At 40.1% G+C, this 21,716-nt stretch overlaps 1 protein-coding gene across 7 annotated transcripts in view; it reads left to right on the top strand.

The window, feature by feature from the left end:
- Nucleotides 1-21,716, top strand: part of LOC148351449 (apoptosis-stimulating of p53 protein 1-like) — a 99,037-nt gene that overhangs the window by 70,402 nt on the left and 6,919 nt on the right. For all 7 annotated transcript variants that reach the window (XM_088355141.1, XM_088355142.1, XM_088355140.1 and 4 more), the window contains 9 exons: nucleotides 4,028-4,095; nucleotides 6,919-7,126; nucleotides 10,109-10,324; nucleotides 11,430-11,636; nucleotides 12,853-13,003; nucleotides 14,018-14,055; nucleotides 14,134-14,486; nucleotides 16,709-16,846; nucleotides 20,168-20,301. In XM_088355141.1, the coding sequence (XP_088211267.1) occupies nucleotides 4,028-4,095; nucleotides 6,919-7,126; nucleotides 10,109-10,324; nucleotides 11,430-11,636; nucleotides 12,853-13,003; nucleotides 14,018-14,055; nucleotides 14,134-14,486; nucleotides 16,709-16,846; nucleotides 20,168-20,301 (1,513 nt within the window). The remainder of the gene's footprint in view (nucleotides 1-4,027; nucleotides 4,096-6,918; nucleotides 7,127-10,108; nucleotides 10,325-11,429; nucleotides 11,637-12,852; nucleotides 13,004-14,017; nucleotides 14,056-14,133; nucleotides 14,487-16,708; nucleotides 16,847-20,167; nucleotides 20,302-21,716) is intronic.

The raw sequence follows: 21,716 nt of genomic DNA, 5'->3' as shown, positions 1-21,716 counted from the left end.
GTTTACACACCCAAAGTAACGATGGCTTAGGTACATAATACAAACAATGAGAAAAACTCCTTTACTAGAGTCGGCTATCAGAAAAAGTTTTGAGGTGTTTTTCAACAATTTGCTGCAGATAAGTTTCATCTTTTGTGATATGACCAGAGTATTCCTGAATCAGCGCCACACGTCGTTCTGCAAGATCCTTGACCACACTGATTGCCTGAACAGTTTCCAAAGTTTGTTTGAAGTCATCCCGCTATTCCCATTCCTGTGGTTCAACATCAAGATAGCCAACACGAAGGTCCATGGTTTTGAAGAAAGTGCTAGCTCTAGAGGACACAAAGTCTTCTAGACATTTGCTTGTAACAGTGTCTAAATCTACAGATATCCTCTTTTGAAAATACTGTTCAGCAGTTTCATCTATGTTGTCCTTATTTTTCATTGTAGCCACCATGAGTTGTTTCGTTGATGCACTGACTTGATGGTAAAACAAAGCGTGTGTAACCGTTTCTGGTGTTACCTACCACAGGTTATTGGAAAATTTCTGAAGGGCAGCCTTAGATATTGCAGCATTTATGTTTGAATATTCCACCAAAGACTTTAAAAGCTGCAAATCAGTGAGAGGGGCACTTGCAGCAAGAGGTACCATGTTCCAGTTACAACATTTTTCATGCCTTTCATCCTCTTTGAGATACCAACACCTGATATGTCATGACTTGTTCCTGGTTTATCATCTTCTGAACTACTACTGCTACATGATAATTGAACTGACTCATTTGCAATTCTTTGCTCAGCTTCAGATTCAAGGCGTCGTTTCAAGGTCTTTTCTTGTTTTTCTTCAAGTCTTTTTTTCTTTCTGTGCTAATTTTTGGTCAACACCTGTCATTGAGCCCTTTCTTCCCTTTGCTCTTTGATCCAACAAAAACTCTTTGTCTTCTGGAATTGTCATAATGTTGAGAGCATTAGCATTAGCAATGCCAAACAAGTCATCGAGTTCTTTTTTGCACTCACTTTCCTTGGCTTTTTGTGTTGCTATTTGTCGTCCTTTGTTCTTTTTTAGCAAACGCCATGCTTGAAAAGGTTTTTCTTCTTGCTTTATTCCAAAATGATGATATTTCTTTCACTGTCACTGTGAAAGACGCCCTGATGGGCTTGTGCAATTCTAAGTGTTGATAAAGAAAGAAACCAAGAGCCATGCGAACTGATGGTAGCTTGCTTCCGGTTAGTTCAGACACTTAAGTACCAAGCAGATACACTTCTTTCTTTGATCTAGTTGAAACTATGTTTTTTTTTTTTTTTTGGTTTGAACAAATTTATTGACACTAATAACAGAAAAAACAATCATGACAATCTCAACAGCAATTAAGCACATTCACAATATTATATTTCAATATGACTTTTTTAACAGCAAGCACAATGTCACAATGTGAGGTTTGAACAACCCTTCTCGAAAATCTTAATAGCAATTAAGCATATTCACAATTTCATTATATAACATCTTTGTTAGTGTCAATAGATCTGTCCAGGCCAAAGTCGATTATTCTTGGTCTGTGGTTTGAACAAATTTATTGACACTAAAAACAGAAAACAATCATGACAATCTCAACAGCAATTAAGCACATTCACAATATTATATTCCAATATTACGTTTTTAACAGCAAACACAAAGTGAGGTTTGAACAAACCTTCTCGAAAATCTTATTAGCAATCAAGCATATTCACAATTTCATTATAAAACATCTTTGTTAGTGTCAATAGATCCGTCCAGGCCAAAGTCGATTGTCCTCGGTCTGAACAAATCCACCGACACCAACAGCAGCAAAACAAACACGACAATCTCAACAGCCATCAAGCATATTCACAATTTTTTATATCTGACAATATGACGTGACGATATGACGTTTTAACATTTTTTCCTGACATTTTCAACATCAATTAAACAATTTCAGAGTTATTTTCTTTTAACAGTAGTTAACCAGCGTGTAAAAGGCAATACTATTGTGCAAGGGCATAGCTCTGCCATCCCACCCTCCCAAGCAGCATTCTTCCAGTCCTCTGTGTGGGTCCTCTCCCTTCTTCTTGGGTCCTCTCCCTTCTGGGTTCCACAACCTATTTTTTGGTATGAACAAATTTATTGACACTAAAAACAGAAAACAATCATGACAATCTCAACAGCAATTAAGCACATTCACAATATTATATTCCAATATTACGTTTTTAACAGCAAACACAAAGTGAGGTTTGAACAAACCTTCTCGAAAATCAAACATATTCACAATTTCATTATATAACATCTTTGTTAGTGTCAATAGATCCGTCCAGGCCAAAGTCGATTGTCCTCGGTCTGAACAAATCCACCGACACCAACAGCAGCAAAACACAGCCATCAAGCATATTCACAATTTTATGTTGCTCATGAGAAGACCACCTGCAAGTTGGATGATTAGAAAGTCACCATTATGTACCTTGACTATTCATGCAGATGTAATATCAAACTGTATCATGGTAGGTCAAGGGAAATTATACTAGTTGAATTAGACTGATCTTGCTGAGTAATGACTTGTGGGTAATAATTGTTTGAGATATAAACTTACACATATGTGGCTTATCCCAGCATCTCTAGAACTCCCATTTATGAAAACTGATTGAAAACGCCAAACTTCTTAGCATTTGAGCTATACCTCTAAAATGTATTTTGTCCAGACCAAACTGCACAGTGATTGTTCTTTTGTGTAATAGAACACAAGGGCTAAGATAAGCTCCACCCTAGTGTAGCCCATGCGTTGTCTGAGGTTAGGTCTTCTTCCCCCAGGTCTTGTCCTTCCTCCTGAGCCAGAGCAAAAATCTAAATTTTTCAGCCTCCTCTGTCAGGTTCTTTGTTGCCTTCCTGCGTCTTCCTCCTATGAGTCCCACATCTTTCAGGCCAACAGAAGACCAGCTCTATACCCTCTGCATTTTCTTTGAGGATGCATGGAATTTTGCCCATCTAGTGTACATGTGTTTTGTGGACTTGAAAAAGGCTTTCCACGGTGTTCCATGGAGGGTGAGCAGGGGGTACAGGACAGTCTTATCCGGGGTGTCTCTTCCCTGTATGTTTGGTGTCAGAGTTTGGCCCTGCAGTAAGTCTGCTTCATTTCAAGTGGGGAGTTGGACTCTGCCAGGGCAGCCCTTTGTCGTCTATTCTGTTCATTACCTTTACGGGCTGAATTCCTAGGCACAACTGTGTGTCGAAAGGGCCCGGTTTTGGGGCCTTAGCATTTCATTTTGATGTGGTGCTATTGGCTTCCTCAAATCATCATCTTCAACAATCACAGAAGCAATTCACAGTTGAGTGTGAAGTGGCTGGGATTAAGAACAGCACCTCCAAGCAAGAGACCTTACTTCTCAGCCTCAAGGGTGGCATGTCCTTTCCAGGTAGAGAAATACATCCCAACCCAAATGGAGGAGTTCAGGGGCTGCCATGCGGACCCTGTATCACAGGTTGGCTTTCCCTTTGGGAAAAGGTGAGAATCACAGTCATCTGGAAGGAAGGCGCTTTTCCTCTAACTGACCTGGTAAGGCAACTGGCAAGGAAGCCTCCTGGAGGCATCCCTTGGGAGGTGTCCCAAGTATTTCTCACAGGCAGGGTCCGAGGGGGCGATCCAAGACAAGCTATAGAGACAATGTCTCTTGGCTGACCTGGGAACACATGGGGATGCCCTCAGACGAGCTAAACGAAGTGACTGGGGATGGGTAGGTCTGGGCTTCCCAGCTGGAACTGTTGCCACTGCATAAGCAGAAGATAATGTGTGAATTTATTGTATCCATTCTTTTGGTGGTCTTATTAGTCTCTAGTAAATATAACCTCATAACAAGTTACAGTCGACATTTTTCTCTAAGCATCTTGACAGGAAAATTTGATTTACATTTCATGTCAGCATAACTTCTGGTGCTTGCTTTTTATTGACCCACTTTTCTACACATTAACTTATATTTACATTTCTTCTGTTGTTTGTTTTTACTTTGTGTCATGTGATAATATGGTTTCTTTTTTGTCTTGTAGCCAATGAAGCATCTTGGCCTACCCCAGATAAAAATGTATCCAATTGGAGAACCAACAGCACAGAACAGGTATGCGTCTGAATTTAGAATAAGATAGCTGTCGAAAAGGCGTATCCATGATAAATGATCCATAGCAATGAGACTCATATCCATACTTGTATAGATGTGCGTATGTTCTAAATCTTTCTCATAAGCACAAATTTACAACGTTTCAGCTTGATTTTACGTATGATTTTACGAATACATTTTTTGTGTCTGAATGGAAAATTTTAGGGGCATGAGTTTTGTAATGTGAGCAGAAACTTCTGTAAATTTGGAAAGAAAAATGCAAAAAATTGTTTTACATTTTAAGAGGGCTTAAAATGTGTTGCTCCTTATCCTTTTATTTATTATTCTTTTTTCTATGCGAGGCGAATTGTGCCCATCTAAACTTCAGACGCGCACCGGGCCCTTGCGCATATCTTGGCTGGGGAATAGCAGCTGGCTTACAACTGGTGGGGACCAGGGAATTCGACTGATTACCCCTTAACGTCCCCATAGGCAGGCTGTCAGGCTGTTGACAAACAAAGTAGTGTCTTCATATCACTGGAAGGCTTAAACTCTTGGGATTTGAGATATGCTGACCCTTTCAAAATGTACTCATCACAGAAACATTACTATCAGTCTGGAACAAGGTACCCGAAAACTATGGAAACAAGTGCTGTAGTATTCCATTTATGACACAATTATTCACAAACATAGTCTTGTTACATTCACAAGAGTCCAGTGAATCCAACCGTGTTAAATATTTAACCCAAAACGCACGATAATGCCGATGTATAAAAAAAAGAAAATCTGCCTCAAAGTATCCCTGCACCGTTTGACGATCCTTTTTGTAATCTGTCCGTTTCTCCTCATACTTTCCTTTTAAAAGTAAACAAACTCACCTTATCATTTCCAAAATGCCCCATAGCCTTTGACTTTTGATTGAGACCACTTTTGACCAATTGCAGGCTTTTTTTCATGAACCGTAGGCCGCATTAGCTATAGTGGCCTGTATTAAAAAAAAAAAAAAGACCTACATCACTTTGGCTCTAATTATCATCTGGCAGTAGTGAGGAATTCAAATGATAATTGACACATTTTCTTAACCAATCAAATTCCCAACATAAATTTATTAATGGGGTGTATTCAAACAAGAACCAGAAATAAGCATGCGTAATGTAACTTGGGATCAATTTTCAGCACAATTATCACATGCATGTGGGTACAATCAGTGATTGACTTCTGGAAAGAGAAGTCAAACATTTACAACTCTTTCACAATGTCTAAAAATCGCCCAAAGTGAAATACCATATTGAAGAGGTTTAGAGCTCTAAACTGGTGGTCTCTGAATGGCCACTTGTGGAAACGCCGTGACTTACCTTGAGAAAAATGTGTAATATACAATGTTTAGTTTTTGAGATTTTGATCAAATCTCACCTGGGACCAGGTATGCTTTTGTCCCACCTGTTTTACAGCTAAGATGCCCATGTTACACTCTTATCCAGGCTGTAAAATGAATTCAGGCAAAAATAAAAACCTTCTATTTCTGTGTGTTCCAAACTCAGATTACTTAATGTTAGTAGCACCTGCAGTGATTATTTCAGTTTGGGACAAAACCACATTCTCCAAACAATTCAGGAGCAGCATTCAATTCACAACGTGGACGGGGATTTTAAGCAAATTTTACAGGATTGTTAAAGGCTTGATTGCAGCACAATGTTAAACTTTTCCGCACTTGACCTTTCCCCGCTAATTCTTTTAAATTTGTAAAAAATGGACGTAGATGAGTTCATTTTAATGGCTGCTCAAGCCTACAGCTTAAAAATCCGGTGTGGCTTTGACAAAAATTTTCTTTCTTAAGGCATGGTCACACAGCCTTTCACGGGCGTATCGCAGCTGAATCACAGCCAGAAGTTTCTGCCCGTGAAACAGACGCGGTGGAAAATGTGCAAAATTGGCTAAACCCGCTGTTTACCCGTGGTATGCCCGCGAAACAGACGCCGGCGACTGTTCCGCGTCCTTATCGTGGGTAACCGCGGCTGCATCGCGTTTGACCGTGCTTACACGCGGTACACACGCTAATGCACGTGATAACACCGCGATACAGGCGCAGAACCAACGTGCTATGACCGTGCTCCACCCGCGATTACCCGCTAAAATTTCGCGTCCTACCCGCGTGTAACCACGTTTTGGCCGCGGCCGTAGCACGTCCTAGCGGTTACCCGTGGTCTAAAGTTTTGAGCAGCGCAAAACTTTTTCGCGCGGCCAACCGCGTGTGAATTTCTTACCGCGTGTAAAGCACTGCTGTATCTCGTCTGTATCGCGATCTCAAAGCGTCCAACAGCGTCTTGCTCACGGGCAGAAATTTCTGGCCGTGATTCAGCCACGATACGCCCGTGAAAGGCTGTGTGACCGGGCCTTTAGATCTGCACATGCGACTTTTTATCCCGTGCGCTCTATAGTCCGAAATTTACAGTACTTACGCATCAACGGCTAAAGGTGCATGTCCGCTGGTTATTGACATATAGACAAACTTTGGATATGAGTTTGAGTGGTATGAAAATTATCACGACATCACAACAGGGAAAGCCCGCATCCTCTTATCCGTGCATAATATGTTTAGTACAAAATCAGAAAAACTTCAGGATCCCTTCTTTTTTGGCTTGCAGTGAGTAAAACAAACCCCAAATCCAATCTCAACATGCGCAACCCTTGGATTTGAGTTTTTTTCTAGTATTGCTGACAGCTTAAAATTAGCTTATTTGTTCATACCAAATAAGAGATAAGGGAGCATCCATTTTCAACAAATGTGCATTAATCAAGGTTGCCAATTATGTGAGGATTTTCTTATTTTATCAATGTTTCCAGTATCCATCATCGGGTTATGGCACCTTCCCTAGTACCGCCCACCAAGGGGCAGGGAATCGTTCCACAAGCTCCCTTCCTCGATCAGCTCCTGGAACTTTAGGATGGCCCCGACCCGGGGCCGCAAACACCACCTCATCTTCATCGAGCTCTTCCTCATCTTCTCAGCAGATTCATCAACGCGTCGCCCTCCCTCCAAATTCAGACCAAGGTAAAATAATCGATCTCAAAATGCGACTAATGCAGTCGTACCCAATGTCGAGCGCGTTACTGAAAAACAGTAATTGGTTACAATTACTAGTTGCTTCATTTCAAAAGTCATTCAGTTACCAACCCCTCCCCCAGACTACTGACAGAGAAAAATAGTGCATTACTCTGAAAGTAACTAGTTACAAATTACTGAATATAGAACCCGACCCCTTAAAACTGCTTTAAAACAGCCACATAATAAAAGAAATGTAATGTGTACAACTGCATCTGGAAGCAGCAAACCATTCATATTTCTTGGCTTGTGAAATCTTAGCTTAGGGGCCGGTCACACAGCCGTTTGCGGCTGAATCACGGCTAAAATTTTGCGGGTTTTTTTTTGCCAGTGGTTGCCCGCGATGGAAAATGCGCAAAATTGGCCAACCCGCTGTTCATCGGTGGTATGCCCGCAAAACAGACGCCGGCGACTGTTCCGCTTCCTCATCGCGTCATTTCTGCGTCATTTTCTCGTGTGGACCACGGGTATAAAAGCTCCCGAGCCGGTGTTGTGCCCAAATCCGACTCCTACGCAACACCCACACCCCCCCAGCCCCTTGCGTGAACGCGCATTCTGCTGCGATCGCTTTTGACTTTTTCATCCGCGTTAACAAATGCATTTTGTAGAATATGATCGCACTTTATTGTTTAAATAAACGCGTTATATAGACTAGGATCTCCCAATTGTTATAATTAGCTCGCTTTATTGTTTTAATAAGCGTTTTATATGGAATACGATCGGTTTTGTTGGAAGCGCAGCAGAATGCGCATTCACGCGAGGGGGGGAGGATTTACCGTTCGATTACGTTCACAACAAAAACAAAGACGGAATGGTTTAAGTTGTATTACATTCCCAACAAATGCAAGACGAAGTGGTTTTGGTTATATGTTCGCCATTACATTCCCTAAAAGTGAGATAAAACGAGGTAAAAGTGGTTGTAGTAGCGAGGGGATGCAAATCTCGGCAGGGATGCATTTCTCGGATAACACCGGGCTGTAGAAATCATAACCGCTCAAGACACAGTCCCGTGAAGATCAAGATTTCAAGCTATGGCATCATTTTTATTTTATTATCTTGAAAAGAAATGTCAAGAAATAAAAATGGATTAAGACGAGGTCACTACGCTGACGGGGATCCATGTTCACCCCCTTGACGTCTCGAACACAACTGACGTGTGCTCGGCAAATCGCGCTGTATATACGCGGAGAAAGGCGTTTGACTGTCACACGCGTAACACGCTAATTTCACGTAATAACACGGCGATACAGGCGCAGAACATGCTATTACCATGCTCCACCCACGATTACCCGCTGAAATTTCCCGTCCTACCCATGTGTAACCACGCCCTGGCCGCGGCCAGAGCACGTCGTTCCGCGTCATTTCCGCGTCATTACCTCGTGTTGACCACGTGTGCGGCACGCGGTTTAACACGTGCTCAAACTTTTGAGCAGCTCAAAACTTTTGAGCAGCTCAAAACTTTTTCGCGCGGCCAACCGCGTGTGAATTTCCGACCGCGAGTAAAGCACTGCTGTATCTCGTCTATATGGCGGTCTCAAAACGTCCAACAGCGCCCAACAGTGTCTGCTTCACGGCCAGAAATTTCTGGCCGTGGTTCAGCCTCGATACGCTCGTGAAAGGCTGAGTACCCGCGCTCTGAAGAATTGAGCTGCGCAAAACTTTTTCGCGCTGCCACCCGCGCGCGAATTTCCGACTGCGTTTTAAGCACTGCTGTATCTCGTCTGTATGGCGATCTCAAAGCGTCCAATAGCGTCCGCCTCACAGGCAGAAATTTCTGGCCGTGATTCAGCCGCAAATGTCTGTGTGACCGGCCCCTTAGACACTCCTTATCAATTTTGGCTTCAAACCACTTGAAAATCTCCTTCTTCATTTCTGTCCAAGATGTTTTCCTTTTTCTCTAGGCATGGTGTTTTACAAATAAAAAACCAAAAACTAATTCAGCACACTTTTACAATAAATTCAGTAATTACGTTTGACCCAACAATTTCCTGATGGTTTGTTGTTATTGTATAAGCCACGTCCTCCCTCCCCACGCGCTGCCTACCATTTGCCACTGGTGACACACAACCAAACATGAGCATAAAGGCTGACCCCCTGATTTCAGTATTTTAATTCATAGTTGTAAATTTGGCTTGGATGTTTGTGTATACGTTAGTGAGAATATCTCCATGAGGAAAAATTCAGGGACCTCATACTCTGATTGAAATGGCGCCGCCATAACAGTGTTCAGTAGTTCTTTGTAGGTAAATATAAAAAGGCTGACCCTATAAGAATGTTGCTGGCGGATGGAAGGATCTATGAGTCAACTTGAGTGACACAGGGGTAAATTCCGAACAACAAGCTGCTACTTTTTTTTCCACATTTCAAAAAATGCGAGTTACAATACGATCCGGTTTATTATTGTAATTTTTTTTTCCGTGAGGCGGATGTGTCGACAGCGACTTCGGACACGGATCTCAGCTGACGCCTTGCAGCTGGCCTCAGAACTGGGGAATTTGACTAGTTTAACGCATCACGACAAAGAGTCAAAGCGAAGAAATGTAAATAGCGTTTGGTAGCCAAATGCCTTGTCATCTAATTGGCAAAGGACATCAATGAATATGCAGGATTCCTTTTGTCCCCATGGAATAAGATTGTGATCTTGGCATATCCGCGGGGAAATGTCTAGTACAGAAAAGTAGCACATTGTGCCGCTATTAAGTTTGCGGACTAGATCCACAGTCAATACTAATTAAATTGTTATATAAATATATGCACGAGGGCGGCAAAAATCCAAACTTCATGTTCCATACTGACTAAAATCCAGAAGACCTGTTTGATTTTTTTTCCTTGGAATCTGTTACAAAGGAACATTTTAGGCCCAACAATGCCTATAGCTGACATCTGTAGTTAAATCCTTGCATTTGTCACTCCTGCTATGCTCTAACACAGGCCTCCAGCCTTCACATTTGCCACCACAGAGTGAACGAACTGATCCGCCCCCGGCAGTGGCAGTGCGTCCGTATGTTCACGACCATCCTTCCAGGCCCCAGTCTCCTCGAAAGGGCCCCGCCACTATGAACAGCAGCTCCATCTACAGCATGTATCTCCAGCAGCCACAGGCTAAGAACTACGGCACACTCAGCAACAGGGCCGCAGTCAAAGCAGGTCAGTCAGCCATAGTTGAGGTTAGCAATGCACATCATTCCTTCTTTTAAATAATTCAATATTTTCCCAACTATAAGGTAAACCCCAAAACCCCCAATTTGGCCAGAGATTTGAACTTGCACCTTATTATTAGGTGCACCTTACATGTGAACAAAATTGGATTATTGTGCGATTATTGATCAGTCGATAAATCTTATCACGCACCACAATTGCAAAATAATGGCAGCAACAAGGATCACACTGGGCAGCATTAGTAAGAGCTGCTAGGGTCATGAATGGTTGTTCACAATTGAATAACATTGAATGCAAAGGAAATTGAACCCAGATCACAGGACCAGTAGGGATATAGACGACTCAGGAACAGTCATAAGATCTTATCTCATGAGTATACTATTCTTAGTCAAGGTACCAGGTATATGTATACATAAAATGTTTTTTCTCTTTTTCCCAGCTGAAACTAATTATTGTGAGTGACACCCGTTTTGAATACGTGCTCCCATGCATTTACTTATGTATTTCAGAAATACCAAATTACTTCCCCCAATGCCGTTATCATCATTCATTTCAGAAAAACCCAATTACTTCCCATGATGCCATTAACGTCATTCAGTTCAAAATCTTGTGCACTTTGTAATGACTTTACTCGCCGGCCGTACCAGGGACTTAACGCTGGAGAACCCACAGGTCACCATTATTCAAAGAAGAAAAGTGTTCTTAGGTTTTCCACAGTTAATGTCTGGCAGTATTCTGACAGCCTGGCCCGATAATAACATCAACAATTTGGTACTGTAACCAAAAATAGTGTGATTTTGAGATACACTTAATGCCTTTTTATGTGTCGTGTGCTTTTGTAGTGGTCTAGTGGAAAAGATCTGATTCCTGTTGCAATCTATGTCATGCACTTATGATCAGTGATATATTTCAACTGATCAATGTGCAAATATTTTACTTTTATATTTATTGTGTAACCTAACCTCTAATCTAATTTTAATGACATGAACCTTATATTCCTGTCTACCTTTTATATAAAAAATATATATCAGAGCAAAATTTTCTTTTTTTACTTATGGTGCGGAAAATTCAGTAATTTTGTTTCTACCCACAGTATATGGAAAACCCATCCTGCCCACATCCTCCACATCACCTTCCCCTATTCCTTTCCTCCACGGAGGAATCAGGACAGAAGACGTCACAGAAAAAGAAAGCGTGAAAGGAGTTGAGACAGGACACTCGGGTGGCGAGCAAATTGTACCTCCTCCAAATGTGGACAACATCCCTCGTCCTCTCAGTCCTACTAAGCTCACTCCAGTTGGTAGGTCGCAGAGGAGTATGCAAATACTGAAAATAATAAGTTCTCACCCCGCTGTCAGGAAACTTGTAATTCTAGTCAAAATAAGCTTATCTTTCTCGTTTTTTTCTCCTTTCTTGAAAAAAAGAGAACAAAATGCATCCCTAAACTAAGCATGTTTGTCTTTTCCAGCATATGGTAGGTAAGTTTTGTTTATTTCCAAGGGTGTAGTTTTGGACACATCCCCACCATTATCGAGCAATCAATTAAACTCTTCATATATTAATACTCTATAGAAAGTTTGTATAATTGTTCAGATTGATAGAAATTAGGGTCATTTTTAAGGTCTTCATCTAAATCAGGGGTCCCTAACCTGGTGCCCCCTAAGGACTTCTCAGGTGCCCGCAGTACTGGGTTATAGTGATTTTCCAGTACAATTATTTTTAGTGGTTTACATAATCTGTTTAACCCTACTTCTAATAATTAACCTGGTAATAACATAGTAACAACATAGTGGTAGCATAATAGGTTGTTATTTTAGAAATGCATATGAAACTGGGTGCCCTTTGTGCTAATTAGAATCAAAAATTAGCTCTCAGCTTGATAAAGGTTGGAGGCCCCTGATCTAAATCATTCCATGAATGAACCTTTTGGGGTGGCACAATTGCCTTTCAATGTTGTACGAGAACATTAGACCTTGAAGTTGTGGATTCCCCTTCGATGATGACTATCTGCACAGTTGAGGAAACAAACTGTTGCATATTTGTTGATTGATAGTTGATGCTTGATTTCTTCGTATACTAATAATCGAGATTAAGGTTTACTTAATAGCTTTTTTCTGTTATCAAAATATCTTTTCTATATTGATATCGTATGCATTTCCCCCAATCGCTGTACAAGAACTTAAATATGACACAATCAAAGAACATTACATTATATGAAGGGTTTTTGGGAGACTTTATGATATTATAATGTATCCAAATAATATCATGGCTAATAACCACTTACAGAAATTTAAACTTTTTCTATTTGAACATTACCTATCTTTATTTGTATTTCAACATCTTTTTGGGCTTTCCAAGTACCATAATATGTATTGCCTAATATTGTGATGTGATCAGCGAAAAGAATATATTTCAATTTAGCATAAATGGTAATGGCAAATTCATTAACAACCTCAGTTCTATTTGATATCTACAAGCAACTTTGAAATAACGTTTGCTAATGTCCTTGTCCTCAGCCCACACTCAACTACGCTACCAAAACGATGCTGACCTGGAAGTCCTACGCCGCCGTCTGAGCAATGCTCCACGACCCCTGAAGAAGCGCAGTTCCATCACTGAACCTGAGGGCCCACAGGGGCCAAACATTCAGAAACTACTGTACCAGAGGTAGTTTTTTTCTAAAACATCTCAGTCTTGATTTGGGGTTAATAGACTACCGTAACTTTCAGACTACGGAGCGCACTTGATTAAAAGCCGCATGCTGGAAGTTAAGGCCAAAACTCAACTTTGTCTTTGTCCAAACCTCACAAAATTTTAAGACGCAGGCTTAAACAGCCATAAAAATAAAATAATTCACATATATTTCATACATTTTTGTCTCGCTGCACCAGAATTTGGTGTCAAAGCCTTTGGCTGCAGAACGCCAACGACGCCACGCCCCCACGCCCCCATCAACCTGACACCTGATGTTTTCAGCTGTGTCATTATTCAGTTCTCCGAGTTGTTCATATTACTTGTTTTTACATCAAATAATCAAGATAGTGATAACAAAGATGAGCACATATTTACTACTGTGCCGGTAAAATACACAAATGAGGGCTGTCTCACAGAAACTGTGAGTCCTATATTTCTAGACAACAACGCCAGGGACACAATACAGTGGAGAATAGTGCCAGAATGCAGCACAGACAATTTTTTTTGTATTGTTGTCATTGATGGTTTGCTTGTTGTTGTTTATCGAGGGTTAAAAGAAAATTCAGCGAACTTAAATTGTGCCGAAGATACGGTTTTTATAGATAACTTCCACTGGTGGTTGGATACATAAATTGAGGAATTGATTTGTGGGTGAAAGAGTTGAAATATCTTGAGTGTGTGGAAAATCCCCAATAAAGTACTGTCACACCATTATATTTTGCTCTTGTTATTGTATTATCTGAATAATGTTAGCAAAAACATAGACCCATTCCTCTATGTGTAATAGATGTTTACAGACTTCATCGCGGGGTTTAGTATTTAGAGCGTACGCGTTGTGAAAAAGAGCAGCTCACTGTTTTCCTTGGCAGTGCCACGAAAAAAAATAATAAGCTGCAGCGTATTCAAAGCCACCATGATTTAAAAGTAGCAAAAAAGTAGCAGCTTGTAGTCCAGAATTGACTGTAATTTTTGGGTTGTGATTTGCAGGTTCAACACTCTGGCTGGAGGCATTGAAGGAGTCTCTGGTAGGACTATTTCGTCAAACTTCAATCACAGACATCTTAAAAATGCCTCATGGTTCAAAATCCAATCCTTTCTTTTAGGCAGTACTTTCTATCAACCTGAATGCCTCTTGGGTGACATGGACAATCTCCATCCAGCTGAAGGGATTGTTGAAACGGGTGAAAAGCATGGCGGCTTAGCAACAGAGGACGCAGAAGTTCAAAACTTAAACTTAAACTGCCGCCGCACGTCACCTGCCACGGCTACCGAGACTGCCACCAGGGGAGCTCCGATCAAGAATGGGTCTCCATTACCACAGACAAACCCATCTTCAACACCCGAGAAATCCGAAGATCAGAAAAACAACAATCAAAGCAGTTCTCGTTCAACCAACGGTGTCAAAAGTCAGGCCTCCCCTTCATTGTCATCACCGGCCCCACCTTCTAAGCCCAAGGTAACACGCAACGATCATATCTTGGAGCACCCATGTCAAAAGGGGAGGTAATTGTAGTGATTTACATATGATACAACCTTGATGAGTGTTCATTGTAACACTTGCATATATTTTTCCCCAAAAATCTTGTATTTGCGTCATTGCAACGTAGTCATACCACAGCCCCTTTTTAGTACCAGAATTCATACGGATGCTAGATTGTACAGATTCTAGAAATCCTTGTAAATGCTTGACTTTTATTGTTGTGTTTTAAAGGTCAGGAAAATTCTTGAATTTTGGGTAAAGTGCTTGAAAATGGATAAAATTGTTGCCGTTGCTGTGTTTGTAAACATGTCTGACTCCGTAGGCCACGCAATAAATGAAGATTTTTTTTTTTGTTGCATGAAAATGATGCAGACACGCCTTCTCTCGTGGCTTGTCTTTATGGTGTTGTCATGTAAAGCGTCACCACCTCCTACAGGTCACACACAGGGGACAACTATGTTTAGAAAACCGGCTCTTTTGGCTACCAAACTGCTCTTCAGATTTTTGTTGTTTTTAAATGACATATTATGAATTATAAGACAACATTGTGCGGCAAATGTTTTTGTAATTAGTAATTTCAAAGGTTTTCAGGGAATCCCTGAAAATCACATGCAATATAAATTGCAATATTCACAGATCTACAAAAACAATTGTAAAATACAAAACAATTTTAGCTTTTTACACACTGAACAGATTTCAACACAAAATCCCTGAAAATGCAAAAAAAAAAAAAATTAAAGTCAAGAATATTTACTCTTCATTGCTATAAATAAATAAACAATACAAACAAAACAAAAACAAAAAAACTATGTACACTTCTATTTTAAACAATTTGGAAACAGATCCTTTGCAAAACACGGAGAAAGAAACCCTAAATTAAAATAACAAAAAGCAAAAGATTAACAGTCTCTGAGATATGAAGAATGAATGCACTCTTCTTCGAAGCAATCAATGTCATTAAAATGAGTCAGAATTTGGCTAATTTTTATGCTTTTATACCTAGAGTACTTTCTTTTTTTGTTTTCGTTTCTGAACTCAATTATTACCCATCACCTGTAGAGCCCTTTCCGTGTTTGAAAACATGTGTGACGTGCTGAAGCTGCCCATGCATTGTTGAAGCAGAATGGCAGAATTCATGTTGGTTTATAGCAGCCCATTGACACAAAGAGATCACAGGTTAGAGATAGGAACAACTCCAAATAGCACAAAGTCATCGAAGTCAAGACAAAAACAACTTTTTTGACTGGCCCTGGATTTCTTCCTTAGAAAGTACTGGTAATACTTTTAAAGTCAATTTACCAATTTCTCCAGTACCTTTAAAAGAAGAAATGGTGTGAATCATATCTTTCGCAAAGCCACAAATATATTTTTGCGGTTAACATATGCGATTTTTAATCTTGCATTTATCAAGACTTATCATTTTTAGACCTTTAGTGCATTTTGAATATATTTGTTTTTGAGACAAAGTGTTAGGTAAAAATGGCAGTAATATGTAGCTTACATTTTCAATTGCTCGACGGTCTTCTCGTTTACAATTTACCACTGGGAAACGCTACATTAATGCTACCTAAATTTTTTGCATGCCCCATAATAAATCCATATTTGATATTTAATCCTTGCACTAATGCACGATTCATAGTCCCCTGTTCAGGCGTATCATGTACCTGTGCAAAGGGGGTAATGGCGCTTAATATGACAAGCTAGTACCAGCTTACGTTAGGGAAGAAGAAAATTAATGGCAAAGCACAGTCACCAGAGAGCCTTGTCTGCATTATTTTTAAGCAGACTTGATGAGAAACCTCGCAACAATGTCAAGAGTTTACAAAAACTCCACCAAATACGTATTATTCTTGAAAACACAATATTAAAATCAAAGCATTTTCAAGGATTTCAAGGATTTGAAGTGTTTATTGTCAATTTAGTTTACATTGTAACCTGTCTTGATAATTTAAACGTTTAAAAAAAACCTTGGGCAGACATTCTCTCTTATCAGACCTTATAAACTTGTTTCTACGGGTGGCGGTAAAATACACAAAAGATGTTTTAACCAAGAGTTGACCTCTCCTCCCAAGGGGTTGAGAAATACCCCTTTTACTGTATCCCGTATTCTGTGTTCATGACTTGTGATTGTTTTATCAAGTTTACTAATTCATCTTCAAGATTTTGTTATCCAGACGTTCATCTGTTTTTCTTATCAGGTGAAACGATCCAACTTGAAAAAGCCTTCATCTGAGCGCACGGGGCATGGGCTGAGAGTCAAGTTTAATCCTCTTGCTCTGCTGCTTGACGCATCATTAGAAGGAGAGTTTGATCTGGTCCAGAGAATTATATATGAGGTAAAACACACAATATTGTCTTGTTTTGCTTGAACCAAACCTGTTTTATCATGACTCAAGGGGTGTACTACCAGTACAGGGTGTTAGGTGAGTTAAAAACAAAACTGAAATACAAATAAAGATCATGAATGTTCAAAAAGAAAACCTTAAAGGTGGGGTGAGGCATTTTAAAACGTGAGGCTGCAATCATTACTTTGAGCCAGAAGATAGCAGCAGAGTAACATATTGTGTGTCTGTATTTCTTAGACATGCTCGGATAAACACTTCTTTTTTCATCTATTTGGGGGTTTGTTCCTACCTGAACAGGGCTGATAAAAGTAACAACATAACATGCAGATAGGCAGATCCAAATCACATTGGCTTTGTTGACCAATCGCCCCTGGCTGGGGTTGTAAGGGAAAACATTCCTGTTATCTTTTAATGCATCATGCACACGTGACATGCAATACATGCCAAAGCACTCAATCCTGGACCAGAAACATTTGTTGCTGCCGTTCAGTTAACAGCCAAATGCGTTAACTATTTCTTGACTTAGTACTAATGGGAGTGCTTAAAAAAAGTGAACTAAATCCTCTAAGCGTCCTCCACTAATGTTGAAAGCACAGCAAAATTTCTGATTTAAAGAATATAGCTTTTGTAGAGCAATTGTCCCTTAGAGAGGTCAAACCACGAAGATTTCAATTGATAGCCGAATACGCCAACCACTTATGCCACAATATCTTGTTTTAGAATTCATATGAGTGCTTTAAAACACTATGAACTATGTCTTTTGCGTAGGAGTCGGATTTGGGCACAACACCGGCTCGGGAGCTTTTATACCCGTGGTCCACACGAGAAAATGACGCGGAAATGACGCGATGAGGAAGCGGAACAGTCGCCGGCGTCTGTTTTGCGGGCATACCACCGATGAACAGCGGGTTGGCCAATTTTGCGCATTTTCCATCGCGGGCAACCACGGGCAAAAAAAAACAGCAAAATTTTACCCGCGATACAGACGCAAACAGCTGTGTGACCGGGCCCTTAGTCATCCCTGGGTGGGCTTGAGCTATAATCAGTTGAGATTTAGGCATGCCAACCAATTGCCCCACAAAAACTAGTCTAAGAATTAAAAAGCTGTTTGTGTTACAACAGTATTTCTGATCCAAACCACATTAGCTTTGTTGATCAATTGTCCCTGGGTGGGTTGTAATGGGACTTAAAAAAAAATTACATAAACCTAATGCACTAAATCCTTAAAGGCATAATAAACTCAAAGAAAGAGAAAGGCAATATGTCTGATCTCAAGCACATTAGCGTGTATGAACACATGTGACTGGGTGGGGTTGAACCACCAAACTCATAAAGCCTGGCGTTAAACATTTTCGCCACAGAAATTTGTCTCCATACATTTCTGTTATAACTATGAGGCATTTAAAACACTCATAAACCGAATCATCAATGTCATGATTAACTGAAGTTGAGAGCAAAACAACACACATGACCGAAAGCACATGAACATTTTTAAATTGCTCATTCCTGGGTGGGATTGAACCACCAACCTTTCAGTTAACAGCCGAACGCGCTAACCGATTGAGGGACATGTCCTGTCATGTATAGGGGTGCCTTCAAACAATCGTGAACTGAATCCTCAACCGTGGCGACGACAAAAGTTAAAAGAAAGGCCATAGATCTGATTCAAAGCCCATTGGCATTATCAACCACTTGTCTCTGGGTGTGATTAAACCACCAAACATTTGGTTAATACCCTAACACGCTAATCAATTGCACCACAGACACTTGTCTCAAAGATTTTAGGAGTGCCTTCAAACACTCGAGAACTGAATCCTTAAACTCCCTGACAATCAAAGTTAAAAGAAAGGCAAGATTCTATTTAAAGCACACTGGCACTATCAATCACTATTCATTGGGTGAGATTGAACCAATGACCATTCAGCTAAAAGCTAAGCAGTTAACCAATTGCGCCACTAAAACGTACCTTGTTGGAAATAAGGGGGTCCTTCAAACAATCGTGAACTGAATCCTCAAATACGTGGGGACTTGAGTTAAAACAAAGGCAATTTATATGATCTAGAGCACAGTGGCATTTTCAATCGCCTGCCCTGAGTGGGATTGAACCACCAATCTTAGAGCTAAGAGCAGAACTAACTGATTGCGCCTCAGAGACTTGACTTATTAGATTAAAAGTGCCTTCAAACATTCATAAACTGAATCTTCATACACGTTGGGGACTTAAGTTAAAAGGAAAGCAATACATCTCAACTACAGCACAGTCGCATTTTCAACGACTTATCCTCGGCTAGCGTTGAACCACCAACCTTTCTATTAACAGCTGAACACGCTAACTGTTCGCGCCACAGAGCCTTGTCCTGGTGAAAATAGGGGTGCCGTCAAACAAACTTGAACTGAATCCTTAAATGCGTTGGGGACTTAAATTAAGAGAAAGGCAATTCATATGATCTAGAGCACAGTGGTATCTTAATCACTCGTCCCTGGGTAGGATAGAATCACCAACCTTTCCATTATCAGCCAAACACGCTAACCAATTGCGCCACAGAGACAAGAAGGGAATCATGCTTCCTAAACACCAGGTAAAATTTTAGAACTTTGTGAAGAACTCGTGTAAAATCTCTGATACTAAGGTTATTTCTGAGCTGTGGACATGGAGACAAATTGTGACAAACAAAAAATGAACTAGGGTTTTCTCTCCCCCAGCCCTCAAATATACATACCAACGATTTGGCAGCTTAAATTAAATGCAATACATCTAATATAGAGGACAATGGTCATTTCAACCACTTGTCCCTGGGTGGTATTGAACCACCAACCTCTCAGTTAAGAGGCAAATGCACTAACCTCTTCCGCCACAGAGACTTGGCTTTATATGTATAGGGGTGCCTTTAAACAATCGTGAACTGAATCCTCAATCGCAGCGGTGACTTAATTTAGAGCACAGTGGCATTTAAAATTGCTCCACCCTGGGTGGTATTGAACCACCAACCTTTCAGGTAACAGCCAAACCAACCGATTGCACCACAGAGACTTTTCTCATTTGATTAAGGGGTGCCTTTAAACAATCGTAACCTACGTGTGGTCTGAGATTATCGTAAACGAAGTCCTTCAGAAACATTTGTGGTCTGTATAATTCAAGCAAAGCAATATTTCTGATCCAAAGCACATTTTCTTTGTCAACGGTTGGGTTGTAATGGCCAATTTTCTTTTAATGCATGCCCCTGTGCATGTACCTTTATGTGATAAATGCCAAAGCACTCAACCCTGGAACTAAAAACAATCAAAATGTAAGAGTTTTTTCCTGTCTTAAAGGTGGAAAATCCAAGTATGCCAAATGATGAAGGCATAACTCCTCTTCACAATGCCGTCTGTGCTGGTCACCACCATATTGTCAAGTTCTTGCTGGACTTTGGAGTAAATGTAAATGCTGCAGACAGTGATGGATGGTTTGTACCTTTATTCAGTTAAACATGTGTTCCTGCATTCTCAATCGGCACTGACAGCTGTACTGCAGTCTCTCAAACCTTTTTGGTTTTAGTTAAAGCACACTCTTTAAATTGTAAAATAAAAAACATGACGCACACCACTTGTCCAAAAATGTTAAAAGATTTAATTCCCAGCTTGAGGTTTCATTTTTTTAAAGACTTCATGGCCGGCTGTAATGTACAATAATTGCACACGTTTGATAATATAGTTTTCATTAGCATAAGTGTTGGGCGCGTTACTTTAAAAAGTAATCAGTATTAGTTAATCACTACTCCTAGAGTGATTTAATTACTGAATCACTCTATAGTTTAAGTAACCAGTTACCAGTGAAATACACTCTTTCCATTACTTTAAAAAGGAGTTGTTGTATGTCAAATAATCTAAAATTATCTGATAAGTATTCGAGTCATTTGAATGGAGAAGAACAGACAGGTAGTTGTGTTACAGAACCTTGTGAAATTTATTGCACCTTACCAGCAAAATATTTGTCCTACACTTGAAGTGCAACAACAATAAACAGTAAACAATATAAAAAAAATGAAAATCAGCAGCAGACAATATAAAGTGAGTCTAATAAATCAAATCCACCTCTCACAACCTGAGACAACTGGTCAAGTAGACATAGCCTACTGTACTTCAAGTATTTTATTCACGACAAAACTCTAAAACAATATAAAGTGAGTTTCATTCTATAGAATAAACCACAATCTCTAGTCAGACAAGTTCTCAAGTTGACATATGCTACTGTGATTCATGTATTTTCACATAACAAAAGTAAACAGTTCAAAAGTATAAAGTTTGTTTAACACTGTGTAAAATAAATTAATAACGTGAAACACCGGTCAAGTAGAAATGGGCAACTGTACTTCAAATAATGTGTTCACAATCTGTTCCATACTAGGGTTCTTAACTGATTGTACAGTTCCAAAATAGGTTTAGTTGTTGAAGCTAGGGCTAGGAGCTAAAGTTTGGGCTGCAAGGTAATACTATGTTTTTCTTCTATCTTTTTTACTTTCTTTGCAAAATGTTGGGCAAAAAAATAGAAGAAAAATAGTGCTTTATGCTCACTTTGATTCTCTGTAGTATTTTTACTTGTGATTTTTAGCACTCTTTTTTGGTTGCAATCTTTAATACTTTGCAACAACGTTTTTTTTTTTTTTTTGCGATTAGTCGTCTTATTGTGTTTCAAGTTATGAAAAATGGGGCAGGCAACTTTGTAGCTGGGCAGGCAACTTTTCAGAGTCGTCTGCCCTGGTGTCCGGACACAATACAGCAACATAAAGTGGTCAAATCATACACACTGTCCCTTTACTTTCCAAGGGCAGGGCCTCAAACTATCATCTTGAAAGCTGCAATTGACCACTGGGCAGCGGGT

The sequence above is a fragment of the Urocampus carinirostris genome, chromosome 15, assembly GCF_059441175.1.
Source record: "Urocampus carinirostris isolate Australia breed hairy pipefish chromosome 15, RoL_Ucar_1.0, whole genome shotgun sequence".
Taxonomy (NCBI): Eukaryota; Metazoa; Chordata; class Actinopteri; order Syngnathiformes; family Syngnathidae; genus Urocampus; species Urocampus carinirostris.
This window is presented reverse-complemented; position numbering and strand designations above follow the sequence as displayed.